Below are 22,078 nucleotides of genomic sequence, written 5' to 3'. Positions count from 1 at the left end.
AGAGACTGGTGTAAATTTTGTCGCTGTGTATTCTTCTGAATCCTTTCATCCTTGTTTTGCTGATCAATACACTGCATCCCTTTTGCCCGTACTGTCCCATTAAATCCTCTTCCTCTTAGCATTCTTATTCCAAGCCCTTCCAAAGCTTAGGTTTATTTGTGATGCTGCGACAGCAGGTTCCCTTGAGATGCAAGAGCAGGGGCCGGCTCCTGAGCTTGCTTTAGAACACATTTCTAGGACTTCCCTGTAACAAAGAACTTCTGTCCTCAGAAGTTTGCATCTTTAGATATTGACTTGTTGGTATGGATTCATATAAATTGCTTCTTTTATTGCACTTGTAAAGAAAACATATTCCGTATGTGTATGAACTTACAGGAAAAAAATTGCAAGGAAGATTTAGAAAATAATGGCAATTTGGGGCACAGTTCCATGAGGGGTACAGTTGGGGGAGGCTGCCCTTGGTGGCAGGCTTAGGCAAGTGGGTGCCTCTACTTTGGCAGTGGGTGGTGGTGGTAGGCAGCTAGAAGGCCCATTGGTCGCGCTATGTCAAGGGCTTGCAGGAATCTGCTGCCAGCCTTGCCTACTATCTATTTTACTCTTATGGATCTATAGGTACGGTTTGTTGATTCTGTGTCTTGGATTTATATGTATATATTTTAAATTTTTAAATTTTTGTACACTGCTTTGATATCTGTACATATGTAAGCAGTTTATAAATGCATGCAAATAAATAATGATTGGTATTTATGGATACTGATAATTACAGCATTCAGTTGTATGCTATATATAGCTGTTTGTGAGATGACCATATCTCATCTCAAAGGAGATGAGATATGCTTTGTGTTTCCAAAGCAGCATGTTAATGTATGTATCCAGTATTGCTTCTTGTATCCAATGTTGCTTTATTGTCTTTGAAAAATGTGTTCTATAAATCAAATGTGCTGACTGTGTGATGCAGAGAGTTGTAGTGGGATGCATCTGGAGGGCGCCACATTGGGGAAAGGCAATTGTGCTTCTGAATTGCCAAGTTTAAATGGGCATGATGGGTAATTTCACATGGTGCAGAACTGATCCTAAGTCAGGCAAGCCTGTGAGTTCTGTTGTGACATTTTGAAGTACTAGACCATGAAGAGCAAAGTGGCAGTTGTTGGGAGCGAGGAGAAGAAAGGCAGGGAAGATGAAGCTATGGTTGCTCTCAACATTCCAGATGAGTTTCACCAGAGCAGCCTCCTCCAACAATGATTTATTTACAATATTTATATACTTCCAAGAAAAGAGCTGTTTTCAAGAGGCGCTGAAAGCAGCACAGGGTTGACGTCCTGCCTGATCTCCAGGGGCAGGGGGTTCCAAAGAGAAGGGGCCACCACACTAAAAGCTCTTTTCCTGGTGGACTCCAGCTGGGCCATAGGTCCATGTGGAACCAGCACGAGAATTCCCTTTAATGACCTCAGTGACCAGATAGGTTGATAAGGGAGAAGGCGCTGTATTAGGTGTTCTAGTTCCAAGTTGTTTGAGGCTTAAAGTCCACTTATCATATCTGACTATTTGCAGTGGTGACTGGGGCCAATGGGATTTGTAGTCCAAAACAACCAGAGGGCACAAGGTTAGGTGAGACTGCACTAGAGCAATCTGGCTACCATCCAATCATCAAGTTGTATTCTTTCTCTTTGCCTCTCCCCACCATATTAACTATATGTAGTTCGAGGTATGTCTATTAGTATGAAGTTTCATCATTCACTAACTAATGATTTTGTAGGAAGTGTGTTGTTTAACAATCTTTCTTCCTCTTTGACCCAGGTTCCAATTCTCAGTAAAAAAGAAGATGTTTTTGCTTATTTAGCAAAATATTGTGTGCCACTATTGCGAGGAGCATGGCTGATCAAAATGACATGTGCCTATTATGCTGCCATTTCTGAAGCTAAAATCAAGAAACGCCAGGCTGCTGATCCAAATCTTGGTAAATAAACTAACTGGGAAGTGTAATGCTTTTGCATTAATTGTTATTGCACTTTGGGTTCTGTGCATATAAACTCCATCTGCCCACTTCATAAATGTGATATATCTTTGCAATTCAAAAACAGCTCACCTATTGCATTTTTATAAAGTAAACAATTTCATTTCTGTTTATTGCTCAACCAAAAAGGTTTTCTACATTTACTACAATAGCAGCAATTTCCAGAGGTGTAAGTGTGTTGGTAATGACTTTGTTAGTCTTTAAGATGCCACAAGACTCTTATGTTCTTTGCTACAATAGCAGCATTAAGGGTCTAGGAAAATCTAGGAAATATGTTAATTAGTTCTCCGTATAACTTATTAGAAAAATAGATTTAAGGAGCACCTAGCTGATATTCAGAATAATAAAGACATGCTAGATTGTGGTCCCTTCATGTGTGAGAGAAACACGTGGACGGAGCAGTCTGAGTGACGATCCCTCTACAAGCAATTGAATGGAGCCCCCAAAGGAGAAAGATTAAGGACACAATGTTGATTGATCAGTTGAAACCTGATATTAAAGTGAAGGGTGAGATTGAAACAAGCCATGATGTTTATTAAAGTAGCTTGATTTGTGGTTTAAAATGTAGGTGCTGGTTCAAATCAGAGGGACAGACTTTGAGTGACAGGACATTCGTATGGCTTTGTTGGAATTTGGTAATGGTAATAGATAAAGGAAACATAATGGCTTTTGATTTTAATCAAGGATATCCTTAATACTGACGCTGCTTCTTTGTTTGACAAGATATATGCCAAAGATTTCAGTTCTGACTTTATGTGCTGTCTCAAATAGATGATAGACCTTTTGCTATCCTGCACAGTTTGTTTAGAATGTTTTTGAAATAATAAACATGTTGCCAGTGCAGTATTTGAAATGTTATGGGTCTGTGCCTTAAATAAATGAAAACTAGTCATTTTATCCACTTTGAGTCTCTGTGCAGCATTGAGGTATCAATAATAAATTGCCTTGGGAAAACTATCCTATCATGGTGTGAAATGAAAGTAACTGTGAAATAGCAGATTTGCTTTACTTTTCACCATTAAGGTGGGTGAGTAGTTTGAAGCCCCAGTAGTTGCCTTAGATAACAATTGTACATACCTCTTATCTTAAAATGATACCAAATTCATCCATGGTTTTTGTATGAAGCTACTGGTCTCTCAATGAAATACCTACTCATGCCTGAGGAGAATAGACCTCTTAGGGTTCAATCCTATGCATGTTTAGACAGAAAAAGACCTACAAGACCCAGTATAGCTGTCTTGGACATTCTAGGATTTTTTTTTCTGTCTAAGCATGCATAGGAGCATGCCTTTAATTGCTTATTTGTTCAAAGTACTTATACTCTGTTCTTTAACCAGAAAAGTTCTCAAGGCAAGTTACAGATCAATAAAAGCAAGACAGTCCCTGCCCTGAGGCTTAAAATGTAAAGAAGACATGACACAAACCAAAAAAAGAGTTGGCGAGTGTGCTTTTGGATTGCAAATTTTTTCCATCTTCAGTGTGTTAAATATGTTTTGTAAAGCAAATGGTAAACATGCCAATTAACTCCATTTTAATTGCAGGTTGTAACACAACAAAATATGGACAAGTCAAAGGGTGTGTGTTAATACTTATGAAAGGCACTGTATACCACTCCACTTCTACGTTTCCTAACCCTATCCTGCTTATATATAGGTGCTCTCCAAACAGGTGCAACTATGCAACAATACAGTAGCCTGGAGGTCAAACTGTTTCTTATATACTATGTAGTTTGTTGCAGCAAAAAAAAAAAACAGCAGGGGCTTGTAGTAGGGATGTGCTCCGCTTCTAATCAGACCAGCGAATTAGAAGCGGAGCGGGGTGCTTCACCTCCCCTTAAGGCGGAGGCGAAGAGGATTGGGGGGCCGGTGGAGCGTGGCGAAGAGGATCGAGGTGAAGGCGGATCCTTCGCCTCGATCCGCAGCTCCGCCGGAAAGGTAAGTGGGGTTTACCGGGCCCCGCCGCTGTCGCTGTCGCCCATGCGGCGACAGCGGCAGGGCCCAGTAACCCCCCCTCCTCTCCCTTACCTGCCTCCATTCGTGGTCCGTCGGCTTCTTCAATTGAGCCCACCCCCCTCCCCCTTGGTTTCTTACTGGGCGACAGCGGCAGGGCCTCGTAACCCCCCCGCCCTCCTCTCCCGGCCTTTCCTGGCGCCACTCCCCTCTACTCCGGAGCTCCGCGGCGAAGAGGAGCAGAGTATGGGCAGAGCGGCGCGGAGCGGAGCGGGCCGATCCGAAATTTTCGGATCGGCCCGCGGGGCGGAGCGGGGGGTCTGTGCACACCCCTAGCTTGTAGCACTGTAAAAACTAATAACTGTGTATTTATTGATGTATCTGAGGAAGTGGACTCTAGATCATAAAAGCAAATGCTGTAACACATGCATTAGTATTTGAGCTGTCTCAAGTCTCGTTGTTGTTGTTTTGCCTATGAAGGTTTCAGAGATCTGCAGTTCGTTGATCTGTAGATGTTAGCAGAGTCTTTGTACTGAACGGACAGTGCTAATTTCTTTTGATTGCCTCCTTTAAACCAAAATACTATGTGTCCTGTTATCTAGGATGCTTTTTCATCCTCCCTGTAATGTGTTGTGTTGCCTTCAGTGAGCATCTCACAGGTGTACATTGAGAGAGATAGTAAGCCTTGTCCTATGGCCAATATGCAATAGTTTCTTTTTATAAAGACAAATGTTTCTCCACTTGATTTAAATCTTTGGACTGTGGTAATATCCTACCTGGAGTGCTAGCACTGCGAGACTCTTTGATAAGTGTTGCAGTACCCCATCCCGGTGCATCGTCTGGTGTAATAAGAGTTGGGAAAGATCTGTTGGCCTATTTATCTAGTTTCTGTTGCAGGGCTGGGGAAATGATGAGAGGTCAAGAGCTTGTGTTAAGGGAATGATGGTGTGAAATCTCTGGAAGTGGATATGGCTAGAGAACTAAATGGATTTCTGGCTTGTAAGAATGGGAAGCAATTTAGGCGCACAGATGTACCTATAGGCTATGTATTCTTCAGAGCTGTAAGAACAAAGAAAAGACCCGAGGAACAAAACTTTTTTTGGCCCATTTCTGAAGCATTTTGCATTGTGGTAATCCCTAGGGTCTTTTCTGGTAATTCCTAGGGCCTTTTCTGCTTACTGGTGCACAGGCTTGTGTATTTAAATAAGCGTGTGGCCCAATCATGGATGAAGGGGGGGGATCATTGAAAGAGTGCCTGGGGAGAGAAAGGGCAACTGGGAGTGAATTGGTCATCCCTTGCCTGTATGTCCCTTTTGCCTTTGAAATCAGCTCCCATCTTCACTACATACATGATTAGAGAAGATACAGTGTTAACAATAAAGTGCTGCTACCATTGTGTGTAGTTTAAGGACATAAGAAGAGTCATGCTGGATCAGACAAAGGGTCCATCTAATCCAGCATTCTGTTCACACAGTGCCAACCAGCTGCCCATGAGAAACCCACAAGCAGAATATGAGGGCAACAGCACCCTCCTGCCCATGTTCCACAGCAACTGGTGTACATAGGCATATTGCCTCTGATACTGGAGGTAGCATATAGCCATTAGGATTAGTAGCTTGAACCTTACCCTAAGAATGTAGGGAAACAGTATGCAAAATCCCCTCTAACGCTACCAAGTTTCTTACTCCAAAAACCAACCAATACAGCTCCTGTGTCAAGTTTGGGAGAAAGTTTCTTCACTCCCCCCCCCTCTTATCAGCTAGAGGGTCTGCAGCTTCTACAGTTATTTAAATACTATTATTTAAACTGAATATGAATTTGGGAGGAGAGGATTCAGGGTATTGTGATGGGTGCTAATTATTATAGTAGACATCCTGGATATAGAAGCAAACTCCTTCACATCCCTTTGCATCTGAATGGCACCAGTTTAGACTAGCTTGAAGAAACTGTCAGTTTTTTTTTTTTTAAAGAAGTAAATGCACTTAATACTGCAGGGATAAAGAACCTTCAAATAAGAAATGGCTCAAAGCTATGCTTTAGAAGAGAATTAACATAAGTTTCAAAATGGCTATTCTATCCTGCATTGAGTCTATCATATGTGTATGTGTAAAATCCTATTCTCAAACTCCTGGAAATATTTCTCCCCCAAGTCTAAATGGGTTCTATCCACTCGAAGAGTGACTTTACATGGAAGTCATTCACTGTTAAAACTGTGTCTTTTAATTCTCAAACCTGCTATGTAGTTGATCCTACTGTTCCGAAACTGTAAGAGTGATCCTTGGATGCAAGACTTACACATGCATTTGTAGAGAAACAAGCATTGTTTTAGCAAACATGTTAGCCTGCAGGCTTCGAAGGCATTGCAGTGGAGAGAGTGCTATACTAAAGGCCGTTGAAACAAGATCTGTTCTAAGTACTCCCTGTTTATTGTCATAGAAATATATTTTGACAGTTGAGCTAATTATAAAGTTAATTGTTTGTGCTGCGTCCCCTCCCCACCCCCCCACCCCCGAACTTTACCAGCTGGGGAAAAAAACTGCCTAATTTGTGTTTTCGTAGAATGGACTCAGATTTCAACCAGATACTTACGGGAACAACTGGCAAAGATTGCAGATTTTTATCACATGACCTCAAGCCAAGGCAGCAACTCTGTAGCTGTGCCTCCCGAGGTGGAACATGCCCTGAAGCAGTGGGAATATAATGAAAAGTTGGCATTTTATATGTTCCAGGTAACCTTTTCCAACAGTAAGCTAAGATGTAGTTTTTCAAAACAATATAACATGCAGCTGGTTTGTCTAGAATTGCCTTGTTTCTAATTTCATCAGTTGTCTAGACTATTTTAAAGGCTTGCTTACTGTTTGGCATATAACTTTGATACATAATATAGTTCTTTCCACAGCTGAGAGAACCAGTAGTAATTGGTAGAGGAGGGCAAGACTCTTAGCACTGGAACAATTAACAGTTACAAGAGTGTTTCAATAATTAACACAAGTCTCGCTTCCAATCGGGCAGCCATTTGAATAATAAAACAATGATAAATAGTATTCTGCATATACCTTCTTTACTAATTGTGGGGAAATTCTTTATGTTCTTTCTAAAATTCATTAAGGAAGGAATGCTTGAAAGACATGAATATTTAACATGGATACTGGATGTCTTGGAAAAAATAAGGCCGACTGATGATGAACTTCTAAAACTCCTCCTACCGCTAATGTTGCAGGTACAGAACATGATATAATTTGCACAGTTCAGAAATCAGCCTGTTAAATCATTCAAAATTGTAGTTAAAGTTTTCATTTGCTGGTCTCGTTCTATAATGTTGTAAGATTAGTAATTACAATGATGGCAAATTGCGTTGGTTCTGGAGTGCTACATGTTTGAATCTGTTGCACTGTTGATGAATCACTTGAGTTACATCTTCCATATTGGCATTTGTGGGCCATATTTTAATAAAATGCTAAAGTAATTCTTAAAAATCAGAAGATAAGATCAGTTTTGTTTTATGTAATGAGAGTTTTATGGAACTGATGCTTCCTTCGAATTTAATTTTGCTAAATATGGGGGAAGAGACTGTAATTCAGTGGTGACAAGTGATATGAATTGGAATTTTTGCCAGTGCCTTACTTTCTGCAAAAAATATTCCATTTCATAAATTCTTAGTAACAATTTATGGATGCCAATTACAAGTACAATATTATGCAAGCTTTAAAAAAATGTAATCACATTTTTACATAATTTTCCAACTCAGATATTTCAGATCAAATACTTACGGTGTATCACTACAAAAACAATGAACATGGGGTACTTTTTAAATTTCATTTATTAAGTACAAGTAAAATAAGCATGCTAAATTAGATTACACTAGGGCATCAGAACATTTTCCAATGTAAACTCAGTGGGCCCATTCAGAAGACACCTTAAACCATGGCTTTAACCATGGTGTTTAAGTCAGAAAGCCAGGCCATGTTCAGAAGACACCTTAAGCCACAGCTTTAATCATGGTGGATAAGGCTTTTTGCTTTATTCACCATGGTTAAAGCCGTGGTTTAAGGTGTCTTCTGAACACAGCCTGGCTTTCTGGCTTAACCACTGCGGTTAAAGCCATGGTTTAAGGTGTCTTCTAAATGGGAGCAGAATTTTCTTATGTAAATTACCCTTTGCAAGTCAACCTAATTCAAGATTTTTAAGAAAACCCTCACTACTATTGGTGACACACATGCTTTGTATACATGAGATTCTGATACAGTTTCCAGCATCATCTGGTAAAAGGGATAGAAAGACTGCTCTTTGCCTCTGAAGTTAGAGAGCAGCTGTTGGTTGGAGTAGATCATACTAAGTTGGATGGATCAATGATCTGACTAGGTATAAGACAGTTTTGATATGTTCATCAGAATGTTAGACTTATTTTATTTATTTCATTTCATTCCTAATCTGCCCAATAACTAATGTTCTCTGGTCGGATTACGAACAATTATAACACTAAAATGACAAATACAAAATACAATGCAAATATTTACAACAATACCATAAAATACACTTAAAACAGATAATCTTATTTTACTTCCCTCTCCTACCCCAGTATTCAGAAGAGTTTGTTCAGTCGGCCTACCTGTCGCGTCGCCTTGCTTATTTCTGTGCCAGACGTGTCTCTTTATTGATAAGCGACAGTCCTAACCTCATAGCTGCCCATTCGCCTCATATGATGATTGGACCAAATAACCCTCCTCTAGCAGCTCCAAGCCCTACTACAACTGGTTCTGTGGTGAACCCTGCACACCTAGCCTGTTCGGATTTCCTTTCCTGCCCACAACATCGTCCACTTGTATATGGACTCAGTTGTATGCTGCAGGTGAGTGAATGGCTTTTGACGCTCCTTTGTACACCAGGTGACAACTAGGCTTCTGAAATAGCATTTGGTTTTAGTTATTTTATAGTTTTAGTAACAGTGACATCTGTGGGTTTAAATCAAGTATCTCTGCCAGGAGGTAGAAATATTACAATGGGCCCATTCAGAAGACACCTTAAGCTATGGCTTTATTTATTTATTTATTTATTTATTACATTTCTATACCGCCCAATAGCCGGAGCTCTCTGGGCGGTTCACAAAAATTAAAACCATTCAAAGTATAAACATGGTGGTTAAGCCAGAAAGCCAGGCTGTGTTCAGAAGACACCTTAAACCACAGTTTTAACCACGGTGAATAAGGCTTTTTGCTTTATTCACTGTGGTTAAAGCCATGGTTTAAGGTGTCTTCTGAACAGGGCCCATGTGATGCTAGTGGCAATTGGTAGGAGAATGGGTCTGAAATAATTGGATTATCTTACTGAAGAAGTCTTGGTTCAAGTATTTCCTCAGCCATGGACATTTTTTTAAGGAAGCCTCTCTTTTCTGAGTTTGCCACCAGCCCTCTAAAAGCAGTAGAACAGTTAAAACATCAGAGCAAAAGGCTTTAATATTGTACTCAGTGCATCTTTTTGTAGCTGACCCACCATCAAAATGTAATCTATGAGACCTGTTCCAGCTAGCCTCAGTGATGAGGACATATGCCTCCGACCTCCAGTCTATATCTGGTACTGCTTTTTAGTAGGACATTTCCTTTGGGTCTCCCTAAGACCACCAGCAGGAGGGGCACCAAAGATCTGGGGGAGAGGTTAATTTCAACTTTTAGTTTGCTGGCTCCATAGCCAAGAGACAAGAGGGGAGCCACATTCCTTGCATTAATTTGTTGGAAGCTGCCATGGATTTGAAAGGGCAGGCTATTAAATAAAATTCAGTAGATGACTCTAGTCAATCTTCCATCTTCCATCTTTGAATGTTCTACCCATCCTTGCCGATCTGCATGCTGGGGGTAATATTCCCCTATCTTAACAGGACTGTTTTAATGATTACTGGGAGCCTTCTAGATACTTGCAATAGTGATTGTGGCAAGCTTTCTGCCACTCTACTGCGTTACTTAGAACAACTTGCTGCATGGGCTGGGGTTCATCAGTTTCCAGATTCACGCTCTTCAATATCATTGATGTAAATAGTGACCCAAGTCATGAAACAACTTGGTAAAAGAGTACAGTGAAATCCCATGCATGTTTACTTGAAAGTAAGTCTCATTAAGTTCAATTGAGCTTATTCCCAAGTAAATGTATGTAGCTTGTAGCGTTAGGTTGCAATCCTATATACACATCTGGGAGTCAGCTCCTTTTAGTTCAAAGGGGCTTACTTTTGAGTAAGCACTGTCAGACCAACTTTGAGATAATTTATGTGACACTATATGGCATATTCAAATGTTCAAAGAATTGCTGAGATTATAATAATGCCAATCTAGTTATGTTTTTCATCCCTTTTGCTTTGGACTTGTGCATAGGCACAAGATGGTGCGAAGGTTTGGAAAAACATATTTAGGGCTCTGCATTTTGGCAAGTGCATTGTGTTTTATTCTTTCACATTGTGATAGCTTCCTGTTGCATTCTGAAGTCTCATTTGAATTTGGGACTCTGCATTTTATTTAAGTGATTAAATGTTTACTTTTTAAAAGTAGCTTTTAAAGCTTTGTAGGTTGAACCCTGAAGTGGCAGTCAAATACTCATTTTTCTCTCTAGAAATGTACTGGTGTGCATCTTCTAGGATTGGACTGAAATCAGTATCCTTTTGATAATGGCATGAAAGAGATACAAATGTAAATTGAACAGATACATATGCAAATACAACTTTTAATGGAATAAGTAAAAAGACATCAGATTTCACACAGATGGTTAAAAAAATGAAATCATTTTATGTTCCAATTTTCATTGCTCTGTTTTGAAATTTGTTGATCATCTAGCAACTTGGATTGTTTTAAACGGTGATTAGACAATTTTATGGAGGATAAGGCTAACAATGAAGAGAGCCAGTGTGGTGTAGTGGTTAGAGTGTTGGACTGGCAGTCGGGAGATCTGGGTTCTATTATCCGCTCAACTATGGAAGCTCACTGGATGACTTTAGGCCAATCACAGACCCTCAGCCCAACTTACCTCACAGGGTTGTTGTTAGGATAAAATGGAGGGGAGAAGGATTATGTACTCACCTTGGGTTCCTTAGAGGGTTGGAAAAGGTGGGGTATAAATGTAATAAATAAATAAATAAAAATAATAATGATGGGGAACATGACCAAAAGGATGCTGTAGTTGTGCTTATGTCCAGCCTGTGGGCATCCTACAGACATCTGGTTAGCCACTGTATGAACACAGTGCTGGACTAGATAACTCTTTGCACAAATCCAGCACAGCTTTTACGTTCTTAGTTATATGATTTGATTTTCTTGCATTTCTTCATTAAGTTAAATTTGTTCTAAATACTTCTGTTGCAGACTATAACTCTCTGTTGCCCAAGTGCCTTGGTGTGGAACTATTCCACAAATGAAAGTAAAAATATCAATCCTGGTTCACCTTTGGATTTACTTCAAGTTGCTCCATCTAGTTTACCTATGCCAGGAGGAAATTCGACATTCAATCAGCAGGTAATCTTTTAAAAGATCTATGATGCATGTAATGGGCTGAAAATTAAATAATCAAAGTTAGGCACATTTAGGTAACTGTGCTTATGTAGCTGAGCCCTATAATTTATTTATTTATTTATTTGTGGCATTTATATACCACTGAATATAATAAAACCTCTCAGCGCTTCATGATATTGAAATACAGTATTAAAAACAAAACGTTAAAACACAGCATGAAAAACACTTCCAGTTATAGTAAAAATAATAATCAATGAGCAGTAAGCCTGGGTGAGCAAGTGTATTTTCAGAAGGCGTTTAAAGGATGTCACATTTTCTGCCTCCCAAACTACACAAGAGAAGGTTTTCCAGATGGTGGGTTCTGCTACAGAGAAGGGCCACCATCTGGGTATTTCATAGTGACATTCTGTTAATATTTGAATGACCAGTAAGGCCTCCTCTGCTGATCTTAAAGGCTGCCTGGGAATGTATAAAGGAAGGTGATGACTAGATTACCTGGTCCCAAGTTGTTTAGAGCTTTATATGACAATAATATAAACTTGTAGATGGCTTGGTAGCTAACAGGCTGCCACTGCAGTTCTTTTAACAAAGGTGTTATGTGAGCATAGCTAGGTGAGCACCTCAGCTGCTGCATTCTGTACTAACTGCAGCTTCTGAACCACATACAAGGGATGCTCCACATAGAGTGCATTGTGGTAGTCTAAATGTGAGGTTACCAGTGCGTGGCTCACTGTGGTTAGGCTGTCCCTATCCAGGAATGGGTGTAGTTGGTGTACTAACGAATGTTGGTAATGGGTGCTCCAGGCCATCGAGGCCTCTTGGGCCTCCAGTGACAAAAATGGATCCAGGAGCATCCCCAAATACAGACCTGGTCCCACAGAATGCAGCTCCTTCAGAGGGAGTGCAACCCCACCCAGAATAGGCAAATACGGCAATTCCCAGACCTGGGAAATGGCAACCTACAGGGTCTCTGTCTTATCAGAATTCAGCTTCAGTTTATTGGCCCTCAACCAAGCCATTACTGCATCCAGGCACCAGTTCAGGATGTGCACAGCCTCTCCCGATTCGGATGACATAGAGCTGGGTGTCATCAGTGGTGTGACCTTGCCCCCAACCTCCTGATGACCTCTCTCAATGGCTTCATATAGATATTAAATAATATTGGGGACAGCATAGTGACCTGTGGCTCCACACAGTTCAACTGCCATAGCGCTGAAGTACAGTCACCCAATGCTATTCTCTGAAGCCAACCCTGCAAGTACAAGATGAGATACTCTAGAACAATGCCTCTAATTCCTAACTCATGTAGGCAGTCCAGGAGTTCAACGGTATCAAAAGTCACTGAGGGATCAAGAAGAAGTAACTGGGTTGCACTCCCCCGCCCCTCTGCCGAAGAAGGCCATCCATCAGGGCAACCAAGGCTGATTCTGTCCCAAACCAAGACTGGAGTGGATCCAGATAATCAGTCTCATTCAAGAGGGCTTGCAGCCGGGATACTACCACTCTCTGAAGAACAGGGTATTTGTGACCAAACAATAGTTAGCATAGATCTCTGGATCAAGGCAGGGTTTTTTTCGGGAGTGGTCATACCACAGCCTCCTTCAAGACAATAGGGACCACTCCACATGCAATGATGCATTCACCCCTGATCCATCAGTCAGCCCTCCTCAGCTAGCTCGAATAAGCCATGATGGGCAAGGGTCAACAGAGAATGTGGTGTGTCAAACAGATGCAAGCGTCTTGTTCACATCCTCAGGCTCCAAAAACTGAAATTGACCCCAAAAAACAATAAGATGATGCACTGGATATCTCTACAGACACTGCATCAATAGTGTTCGAATCAGCATGAAGTGAACTCATGTTTGAGACATTCCCCATTTTTCCCTTGGAATGAGCCATCATTATATAGGCTTGTGCGCTGTTGTGATTCATCCGTCTTTTGCTGTGATCCAAGTATATTTTTGAAATAATTGCACAGTAGCACTAAAATTAAAAAGTGCTTTAGTGCAAATTTAAAAAGTGATTTAAAAATGGATTAAAAAAGTTTAAAACTATGGTGTGCTCAGATGAATTATCCCTTCCTTGCTTTCATAGTAGGTCCTGTCGACTAGCGTGTACACATACAGAAACCCCTCAATATCTTCTCCCCCCATGAGTGAGGAAAGTCCATTCTTCAAGTAGTTTACAACAGTAGAGAAACTATTGGTTAGCAACTAGGAGCAAGCTCTCTGGAAGCACTTTAGGGTGAACTGATCTGTAATCCAGCTGTGAAGTACCAGGAAAGTGTGGTACCAGGATTTTGGTCTTGAATGCTTCTAGACAAAATACTCTAGAAAAATGCTCTCATTGTAATCTATAAGGTAGTAAACTGGAGGGGCCATTTTGCTTTCATGTCTAATGTGGTTTGTCTGCAGTTGCTGTTATTTAATATATTTTCAGTGGTTGTTTCCTACCTTCAGGAAATGGAGTAAGCTACAGAGAATTCTGATATGTGCTTAAGACTTTCCAGCAACTATCTAATTAGGTATAACTCTTTTTAGGTTCGCGCAAAGATTTATGAAGTAGAGCAGCAAATAAAACAAAGAGGCCGTGCTGTGGAAGTGCGGTGGTCGTTCGACAAATGCCAAGAGTCAACTGCAGGTAAGGAGACGGATGTCAAATAAAAATATTGCAGAAGCTATAAGCCTTTATTAGTCTAGGTTCCTCTTGGGCTTCAGTAAGATCTATTGAAGATAAGTTCAGATTGATGGGTCATTGTAAATATATTGGTATAGACCAGGGGGAGAGTGCAGATGATGAACTTGCCTAGAGAGAGAATTGTAAAAATGGCCTAGTTATTACTAGTTCAATGCCAAACTTTCCCCAAAATTGCCAAGGGATAGGGCCGAAATTCCACCTAAGGGCAAGCAATCTCTCATGACAAATCACTTTTTATACTTCAAATACACAGCGTAATCCCTCCTCCTTACTTAGCAAGAGATTTGCCAGGTGACGGGGAGGAATGCTTATTTGTGCAGTACTGGTTTCACATCTTGGGTCCCTCCATTTTTTTGCTTAACACTGCTCAATACTAGTATATTATACCAACGTATTTTTTTTTGTAATTGTTGTTGATACTATGCCCAGCCATTCTTCTTTTTTTTTTTTTTTTTAAAAAAAGATGGGTATCTGAATGTTGTGAGTAGAAAAGAGTGGCAGACTGAACCTGCTTCAGTAGCCAAAAGGTCCTAAAAGTTAGTTACTTGTCCCCTGAAGAGCAAAGGAGCTTTGAGGACTTACGGTTTTATGACTTTCTTTCAGTGAAACTGAACAGTGTATTCCTCTTTGGGTGAGCAGGCCACTTCCTTGGAATACACTTTTTCTGCTGGCTTCCATATCATTCCTATGGTGATTGTTTCATGTGTTTCTAGGGGAGTTCCCTGTCCCAGTTTTCTGTTCAGAATTAAGCCTGGTTCTTACCTTTACATTGTAGCTAAAAATAGTAGAATTTTTGTCCCTCTCTAAGAGCACCACTCAGCTCTACAAATACCTCCATTCATGTCATGTCCATAAAATCCTACATTTCTGCAGTCATCTGGTGGGCAGTTGTCACTTAAGTCAGATGGACAGGTGTCTGCTTAATTGGTGCCATTTAGAATTTTCTAAGAACTAGAAAAGAGTGCTACTGATGAAACGCTCAAATTTTTTTTCTTAGACAGTTGTCTGAGGTTCGTATGGCTATAGATACAAGGGTCCTCTATATGACAATTTATTGCATGCTCGTGATTGGCATGCATGGAAGTTTTGGGGTTGATTTCATGATGTCAACAACCTGGACATCTCCCGCTGAATCCTCTGGAAATCCCCAGGATAAAAAGAATAACTTTTAAAGTGGTAATAGCTGGGGAACAGCAAGATCTTCTGCCACTAAGTGGCGCTGTCTCAATAGAACTCAATGGAACTGATCAGAGGAGAAGTATTCAATTCAAGCCTCTTCCTGTGTAATTCAACCCAAAACAATCGTGCCATAGAACCAGGAAGCTCAAAAGCCCTGGGTAAACAACGTGATTTCCCTAGTGACGCTCTCACTTCTGGTTCCACTACAGCACCATGCTTTATTATGTACAGCTCCAACGCCAGCATGATAGCAATTCAACATTTTATTAAGTTGTGGTCAGATACTTGGCTGTATGCAGAATGAATTTTACAGTCCAATAAGAGATGGAAGGCATGATGGGAAAATAAGAATAGGAGCCCTGTTTAGTAGCCCTCATTCTCTTTGTGAAAGCCACTGGGGTGAGCCTCTTTGGAGGAGCAAAACTGTATTGAGTAGGTGTTAAGAGGAAAGAAAATCTGGTGAGGTCTCAGTGGTGAGATTATTCCATGCATAAGGAATAGTTTAGAAAAAGGCACTGGGGTGGGAATAAATGAGGAGAAAGTGTGGTGAAAGTAGTTAAAAACATGAGTATCATGAAAGGAGGTCTGGGGAAGAATGGCAAAGAACATTTTTAAAGATGCTTAAAAGGCAGAGAGATAGCAGTAAAGCCTTCGAAAAAAGATGGTATGATTAAAGATCTATGAAGTTCACACTCTTCTTTAATGTAAGCATCAAGACAAGACAGTGCTGTTGTAGAAACTTTATTTTGTGCTGTTTTTCTTGAGAAAACAGATTTCATAATGAAATCTTCTGATCTCACACTGTGAATATGCTATGTCCTTTTTCTTGTCTGTTTTTCATTTTTCTAGGAGTTACTATCAGCCGAGTTTTGCACACATTGGAGGTTCTGGATAGACATTGCTTTGATCGATCAGATTCCAGCAACTCAATGGAAAGTCTTTATCACAAGATTTTCTGGCCAAACCAGAATAAGGATAGCCAGGAGGTAAATGTGTATTTTTCCCCACCTTTTGCATTTGAGTTAGTATTAAGCACTACAAGATTTGGCTTTAGGTTTAACAAAATCTCTTGAATTTTTGGGCAACAATTTTCTTCTAGAATTTAAGACAATGTGTTTGTATATTTTTACCACACTTTTACTCCCCACAAATGGTGGGATATCTAGGAGTATTCATCCAAACCTCCTGGCCCAAACCTACTTTTTCCAGCAACTCTTGCACAATCCTAAAACAGATAATAGTTTATGCAAGGGTTGTATAACCCTCTCATATTCCATGCTTGCTGGATTCACATGATATGACAATACTGAAGCAGTGGTTGTGCATTCAAAATGGCAGACGCAGCTGCCCTGTATGCACCCCAGACTAACTATGGGTTAAATAACCCATGGTGGGCTGTCATGTTACGTGAAAAGTCCCAACATGTCATAGGAGGGGCTGGTGAAGATGGTTTGCTATGTGAAACTGCCAGCAGCTGTTGTATGACCATTGGTTGTGGAGAGTAATTCGCAAGCACACTTCTTTATGCATGAAGAGATGGTGCTGGAGGCAGGGGGCACCGCAGCCAACATTGTGCAAGCACACAGCTGGATAGTCATGAGGTCAGGGGCCTGCATACATGTTGGGGTAACTATCTGGTCATATCCATGTGCTTCTGCAGTGCTGGGTGCAGCACCGCTTGCCTCTGGTGCCAACTCCCACTGCTTATTCATGTGGGAATTCTCCTGTCCTTTCAGTTGCAACATAACAACTGCTGGTGGTTTTGCCTAGCAAATCAGCTCATTGGCTGCTGTTGTGCAAATCACTTTTGCAAAGGCACATTTAGCATTACATCTAATTTGGTCCACAGCCTCATAGCAGTGCTGTGGATATTGATGGACATCAGCAGTCCAAACATTTCTCATGTCTCTTGCACAACTTGTATGATAAAAATTGTGATTTGTATATTAGTTTCTCTTAGAATAAAATCAAATCAACAGATTTTTTTTTAAAAAATGGGAGTTTTAGAACATATGCAATAATCCATCACACATACACACACACACAATGTGTCTGTGTCTGTGTGTTTTTTGTTTGGAATGCCAGAAAGTGAACTCCTAAATCAAAAATGTTAGCCTACTAAAACACCATAGAAATCTTTGTGTCATTAGTTTGTCTTCCCAAACCCTCCCAACTCTTAACATTGGGAGGTGAAACCTTCTGGGCATGTGTAGGTCCAGTCTACCCTCCCCCCCCCCAACTTTCTCAGTGCCCTTTAAGTCTCCATTTTTGCATCTGGCATTTTCTTTAGGCATCAGGGTTACCCCATAGCAATATGGGGAACTTTTATCCTGTGAAGTCAATTTGGGAAAAAGTCAACTGGGCTCTATAGCTGATGGTAGGTGGAGCCAGAGCCAAAAGGGGGCAGAGTTTGCTGCATTGCATAGCATGCCCCTCCATCTCTCTGAACATAACATAGTGAGTCAGTCTACTGATTCATCTAACTTAGCATTGTCTACATTGAGTGGCAGAGGCTTTCCTGAGTTTCTGATATGCTTTCCACCCTCCCCAGCTCTAGAGATGACAAGAATTGAATCTGGGACCTTCTGCAGGTGCTGTTCCACTGAACTGTAGGCCTTCCCCATCTCTGTACTACCCACATGGAAGTGGGCTGAAAGCCACACGTGGTTCACAGGTTGCAGGTTCCCCACTCCATCGCTATTCTACTTACAACCTGCATCTCTCTCTCTCTCTCTCTCTTTCTCTGGCCTTAGCTAGACCTAAGGTTTATCCTGGGATCGTCCCGGGGTCGTCTCTGCCTGCTCCCGGGATATCCTCTGTGTCATTTACATGAACAGGGATGACCCCGGGACGATCCCGGGATAAACCTTAGGTCTAGCTAAGGCCTCTCTCTCTCTCTCTCTCTCTCTCTCTCTCTCTCTCTCACACACACACACACACACACACACACACACACACACACACTTGCTGATGAAGATAGGAAATGAATGGTTTCTGATCCATGTTCTCCCCAGCTGCTGGTCTTCTGTGTTCACTGGCTTACATCTGTCGCAGGAGATGCTATCTTAACTGGCCTGATTTGTGGAAGTTACTGAATCTGTGTATTCATTTAATGCCTGGGTTTGCAGCTGACAGAACAAATACTATATTTGTATATCTGCTTATATTGGCTCCAGTGACCACAATCTCATGTGTTGCCAGCTCTTCTCAGCTGCAGAGGAAATAACAATTTTAGAATGTTTCGAAAGAACTGTTCTGCAGCTGATAGACAGAAATTGCACCATTATTGGTTTGTGTGCATGTGTATGTGTGTATGAGCAAAGCTCTCAAAGTATATATTCCTAAATGATCAGGATCAGTGGTGCAGTTAAGTAATTGTAGACTTTGGACGTAATGGTCTTATTGAGGGAGGTCTTTAGACAGCACTATTGAGCAGGAGAAAGTCACAAATAACCTAGTAACCAGCCCACAAACAGATTTCAGGCTGATCTGTCATACAGTTTGAGCTGTCTAATATTTCATTATTCTGTCCATCCATCCATATTCTGGAAATAGACATTTGTGTGCATATATAGCTAATGAGAGTAAATGTAGTGGTGAAAAGTGTGAGCAGTGAGTTGGAAAATTCCTTGCTCAAATATCTCCTCTCCCAAGGACTCCATAAGTCAGGTATGGGGAAAGTGCAGCTCTCTAGACGTTGTTGGACTGCAACTCTCATTACCACTTACCACTGCCAATGCTGGCTAGGGCTGATGGGAATTGCAGCCTACCCATGCCATAAATGGGCTACGTGTTCCCCACCCTTGCCATAAGTGGTCTTAGTGAAGTCTTTATATTTCATCTGTCATCTTCCCGTTCCATCTGTAATAATGACTGACTTGCCTTGGGGTAAAGATTACTGAGTTAATGGACTGGTTCAAATGTACTGTTCCAAGGCCAACAAATTATGTTTTGTTTGGAGCAGGAAAAAGCAATGAGTTGTAGTGCTTCCCCTTCCCTTCCGTTTGTGTATCTGGATATCTTATGCCTATCCCCTTTTCTGGTTCTCCCTCCAACCAGATGGTTCCTGGCGTCCTTACAAAGGTCTGTTACTTCAGGTCTGTTGGTGCCACTGCTCAATGCCAGGTCTCTCCCAGCTTTGCTCTAATATAGACTTGAAAGTTTGGGGGTGTTGGAATTTTTTGTCCTTCTCTAGGCTTCCTGTCCATTTGAGTGCCAGTCTTGAGTGTTTGTATCTTGTGTCGGGAACATAGGACAGACTAGGGATTCTGCTGGTGTACTGCCCAGCTCACTGCCCTTCTGTTTCCCTGCCTGAACTGATGGAGGTGGTCTCGGATTTGGTGTAGAGCATCCATAGAATGATTTTTGGGGGGGAATTTCAACTTCCGTGCCCAGACTGATGAATCTGGGGTGGTTCAGGACTTCATGGCCGCTATAAGAACCATGGGGCTTTCTCAACATGTCATTGGCCCAACACATGTAAGAGGCACATATTTGATTTGGTTTTCTCGACTGGAGAGGAGGATTGTGATTTGTAAGTGGGGGAATTAACATCTATCCCATTGTCATGGTCAGATCGCTTTCTGTTGAGTGTTAGACTCTCAGCAGCCTTTCCCCTCTACAGGGGTAGGACCTATTAAAATGGTGTGACCACAGAGACTAATTGATTTCAATGAATTGTGGAGGGCCCTGGGGGATTTTCCTGCTGGTATGGCTGGTGCTCCTGTTGAAATCCTGGCTACTCTGTGGAATGTAGGGATGACTCGGGTAGTTGTCTTAATCATGCCCAAGTGCCTGCTCCCTCTGAGCAGCGCCCAGGCAGCTCCTTGGTATATACCTGATCTGAGGTCAATGAAGCAAGAGGGGAGACAGCTAAAAAACAGGTGTAGGGAGCAGGTGCTGAGTCTGACCAAACACAGGCTAGAGTTCATTATTGAGCCTACTCTGTGGCAGTGATGGTAGCCAAAAGGGAGTTCTTTTTCCATCACCATTGCATCTTAGTGCGGTCTAGTGGAGCTTTTCCGAGTGGTTCATTGCCTGCTGCAATGTGGACCAAAGAGAAAGAGAGAGAGAGAGAGAGAGAGAGAGATGGTGGAACTCTAGTAGCATGCTGTTACAAGTTTATGTGACATTTTGAAAATAAAGTTGCTCAACTCCATCATGACTTGGACACCAGGCTGTAATGCATCTCTATTAGTAGAGGTGTCCAGAGCACCATCTGGTTTTTTATTGGATAACTTTAAGTTGTTGAGGACCAAGGATGTGGACAAAGTGCTTCGCCAAGTCCGGTTGACCACCCACGTGCTTGTCACTTGCTCTTTGTGGTTTATTACATCTAATAGGGAGTAGATGTATGACTGGGTCCAGGAGATTGTAAATTCCTCATTGAGAAACCGCTTTAAAGGAGGGCAAGATGCTTGAGCACGTGGTTGTCAGCCAACTCCAGGCACTCTTGAATACTGATTATCTGGACTATTTCAATTGGGCTTCAGGCCTGCTTTTGAAATGGAAACTGCATTGGTTACCATGCGAGATGACCTTTGCTGGGAGAGGGATGGAGCGGGGTGCGGCGTGTGACCCTGTTGATTCTCTTGGACCTCTTAACGACATTTGATACCATTGACCATGATATCCTTCTGGATAGGTGGTCTGGGTTGGAAGTTGGAGGCACTGCATTCCAGTGGCTCCACTTCTACTTGGATGGCCAAATCTGAAAGATGCTGCTGGTGGATTATTGCTCTGTACCTTGACATCTATGCTACAGAGTTCCACAGGGCTTATTCTATCCTCCATGCTGTTCAACATCTACATGAAACTGTAGGGGGAAGTTATATGGAGGTGAAGGCTGAGGTGTCATCAGTATTCGGATAATACCCAGCTTTGTCTTGCCCTTTCATCAAAATCCAGATGAGGAAGTGGCTGTTCTGAATCAGTGCCTGGGCATGGTAATGAGGGCCAATAAACTGAGACCAAATCCAAATAAGATGGAGGTACTGTTAGTAGTGGTTTGCCTGCCCGCCTAAGTGATATTCAACCTGTACTGGAGGGGTTTGCATCCCCACTAAAGGATCAAGTTCATAGTTTGGTAGTGCTCTTGGATCCGTCATTGTTAATAGAGACACAGGTGGACCTGGTGTCACAGAGCATATTTTATCAGCTTAGGCTGATATATCAACTATCTCCTTATCTGAAGATAGCCTAGTTTATAGTTATCCATGCTCTAGTAACCTCTCGTGTGGATCACTGCAATGCACTAAATGTTGGGCTGTCTTCGAAAATGGGCCAGAAACTTCAGCTGGTCCAAAATAAAGCAGCAAGATTGTTAATCGGGACTGGCTAACTTGATCATGTTATTTTCCAGTAATTTTCCATCTGTACTGGCTGCAAGTCCATTTCCAAGCCCAATTTAAAGTGCACTGGTATTAACATTCAAAGCCGTAAATGGCTTGCGGTCAAGTTACCTGAAGGATTGTCTCCTTCCATGTATATATCTGTTCGGACCCTAAAATCATATTCAGCGGTCCTCCTGCAAGAACACCTGCTAAATTAAGTGAGGTAGGTAGCTACTAAGAAGGGGGTATATTCTGTTGTGGCACTCCATTTGTGGAATAAGCTCCCCAGAAAGGCTCTCCTGGTGCCCAGGTTGTACTCATTTGGGTGCCAGGTGAAGACCATCTTATTTTCCCAGCTCTTTTACTTCCTGATGCTTTAGATCAGTGGTTCCCAAACTTTTTCAGGTAACCGCCCCCTTG

The 22,078-nt window shown here is 41.6% G+C and overlaps 1 protein-coding gene across 1 annotated transcript in view; it reads left to right on the top strand.

Moving 5' to 3' along the window:
• Nucleotides 1-22,078, top strand: part of MED12L (mediator complex subunit 12L) — a 212,547-nt gene that overhangs the window by 22,299 nt on the left and 168,170 nt on the right. The window contains exons 4-10 of the mRNA XM_063132125.1: nt 1,798-1,957; nt 6,523-6,692; nt 7,073-7,183; nt 8,543-8,812; nt 11,304-11,453; nt 13,991-14,090; nt 16,176-16,312. Coding sequence (XP_062988195.1) covers nt 1,798-1,957; nt 6,523-6,692; nt 7,073-7,183; nt 8,543-8,812; nt 11,304-11,453; nt 13,991-14,090; nt 16,176-16,312 — 1,098 coding nt within the window. The remainder of the gene's footprint in view (nt 1-1,797; nt 1,958-6,522; nt 6,693-7,072; nt 7,184-8,542; nt 8,813-11,303; nt 11,454-13,990; nt 14,091-16,175; nt 16,313-22,078) is intronic.

The sequence above is a fragment of the Elgaria multicarinata genome, chromosome 8 (assembly GCF_023053635.1).
Source record: "Elgaria multicarinata webbii isolate HBS135686 ecotype San Diego chromosome 8, rElgMul1.1.pri, whole genome shotgun sequence".
NCBI classification, from domain to species: Eukaryota; Metazoa; Chordata; class Lepidosauria; order Squamata; family Anguidae; genus Elgaria; species Elgaria multicarinata.
Note: the sequence above shows the minus strand (reverse complement) of the source record. Positions and strands in the feature narration are given on the sequence as shown.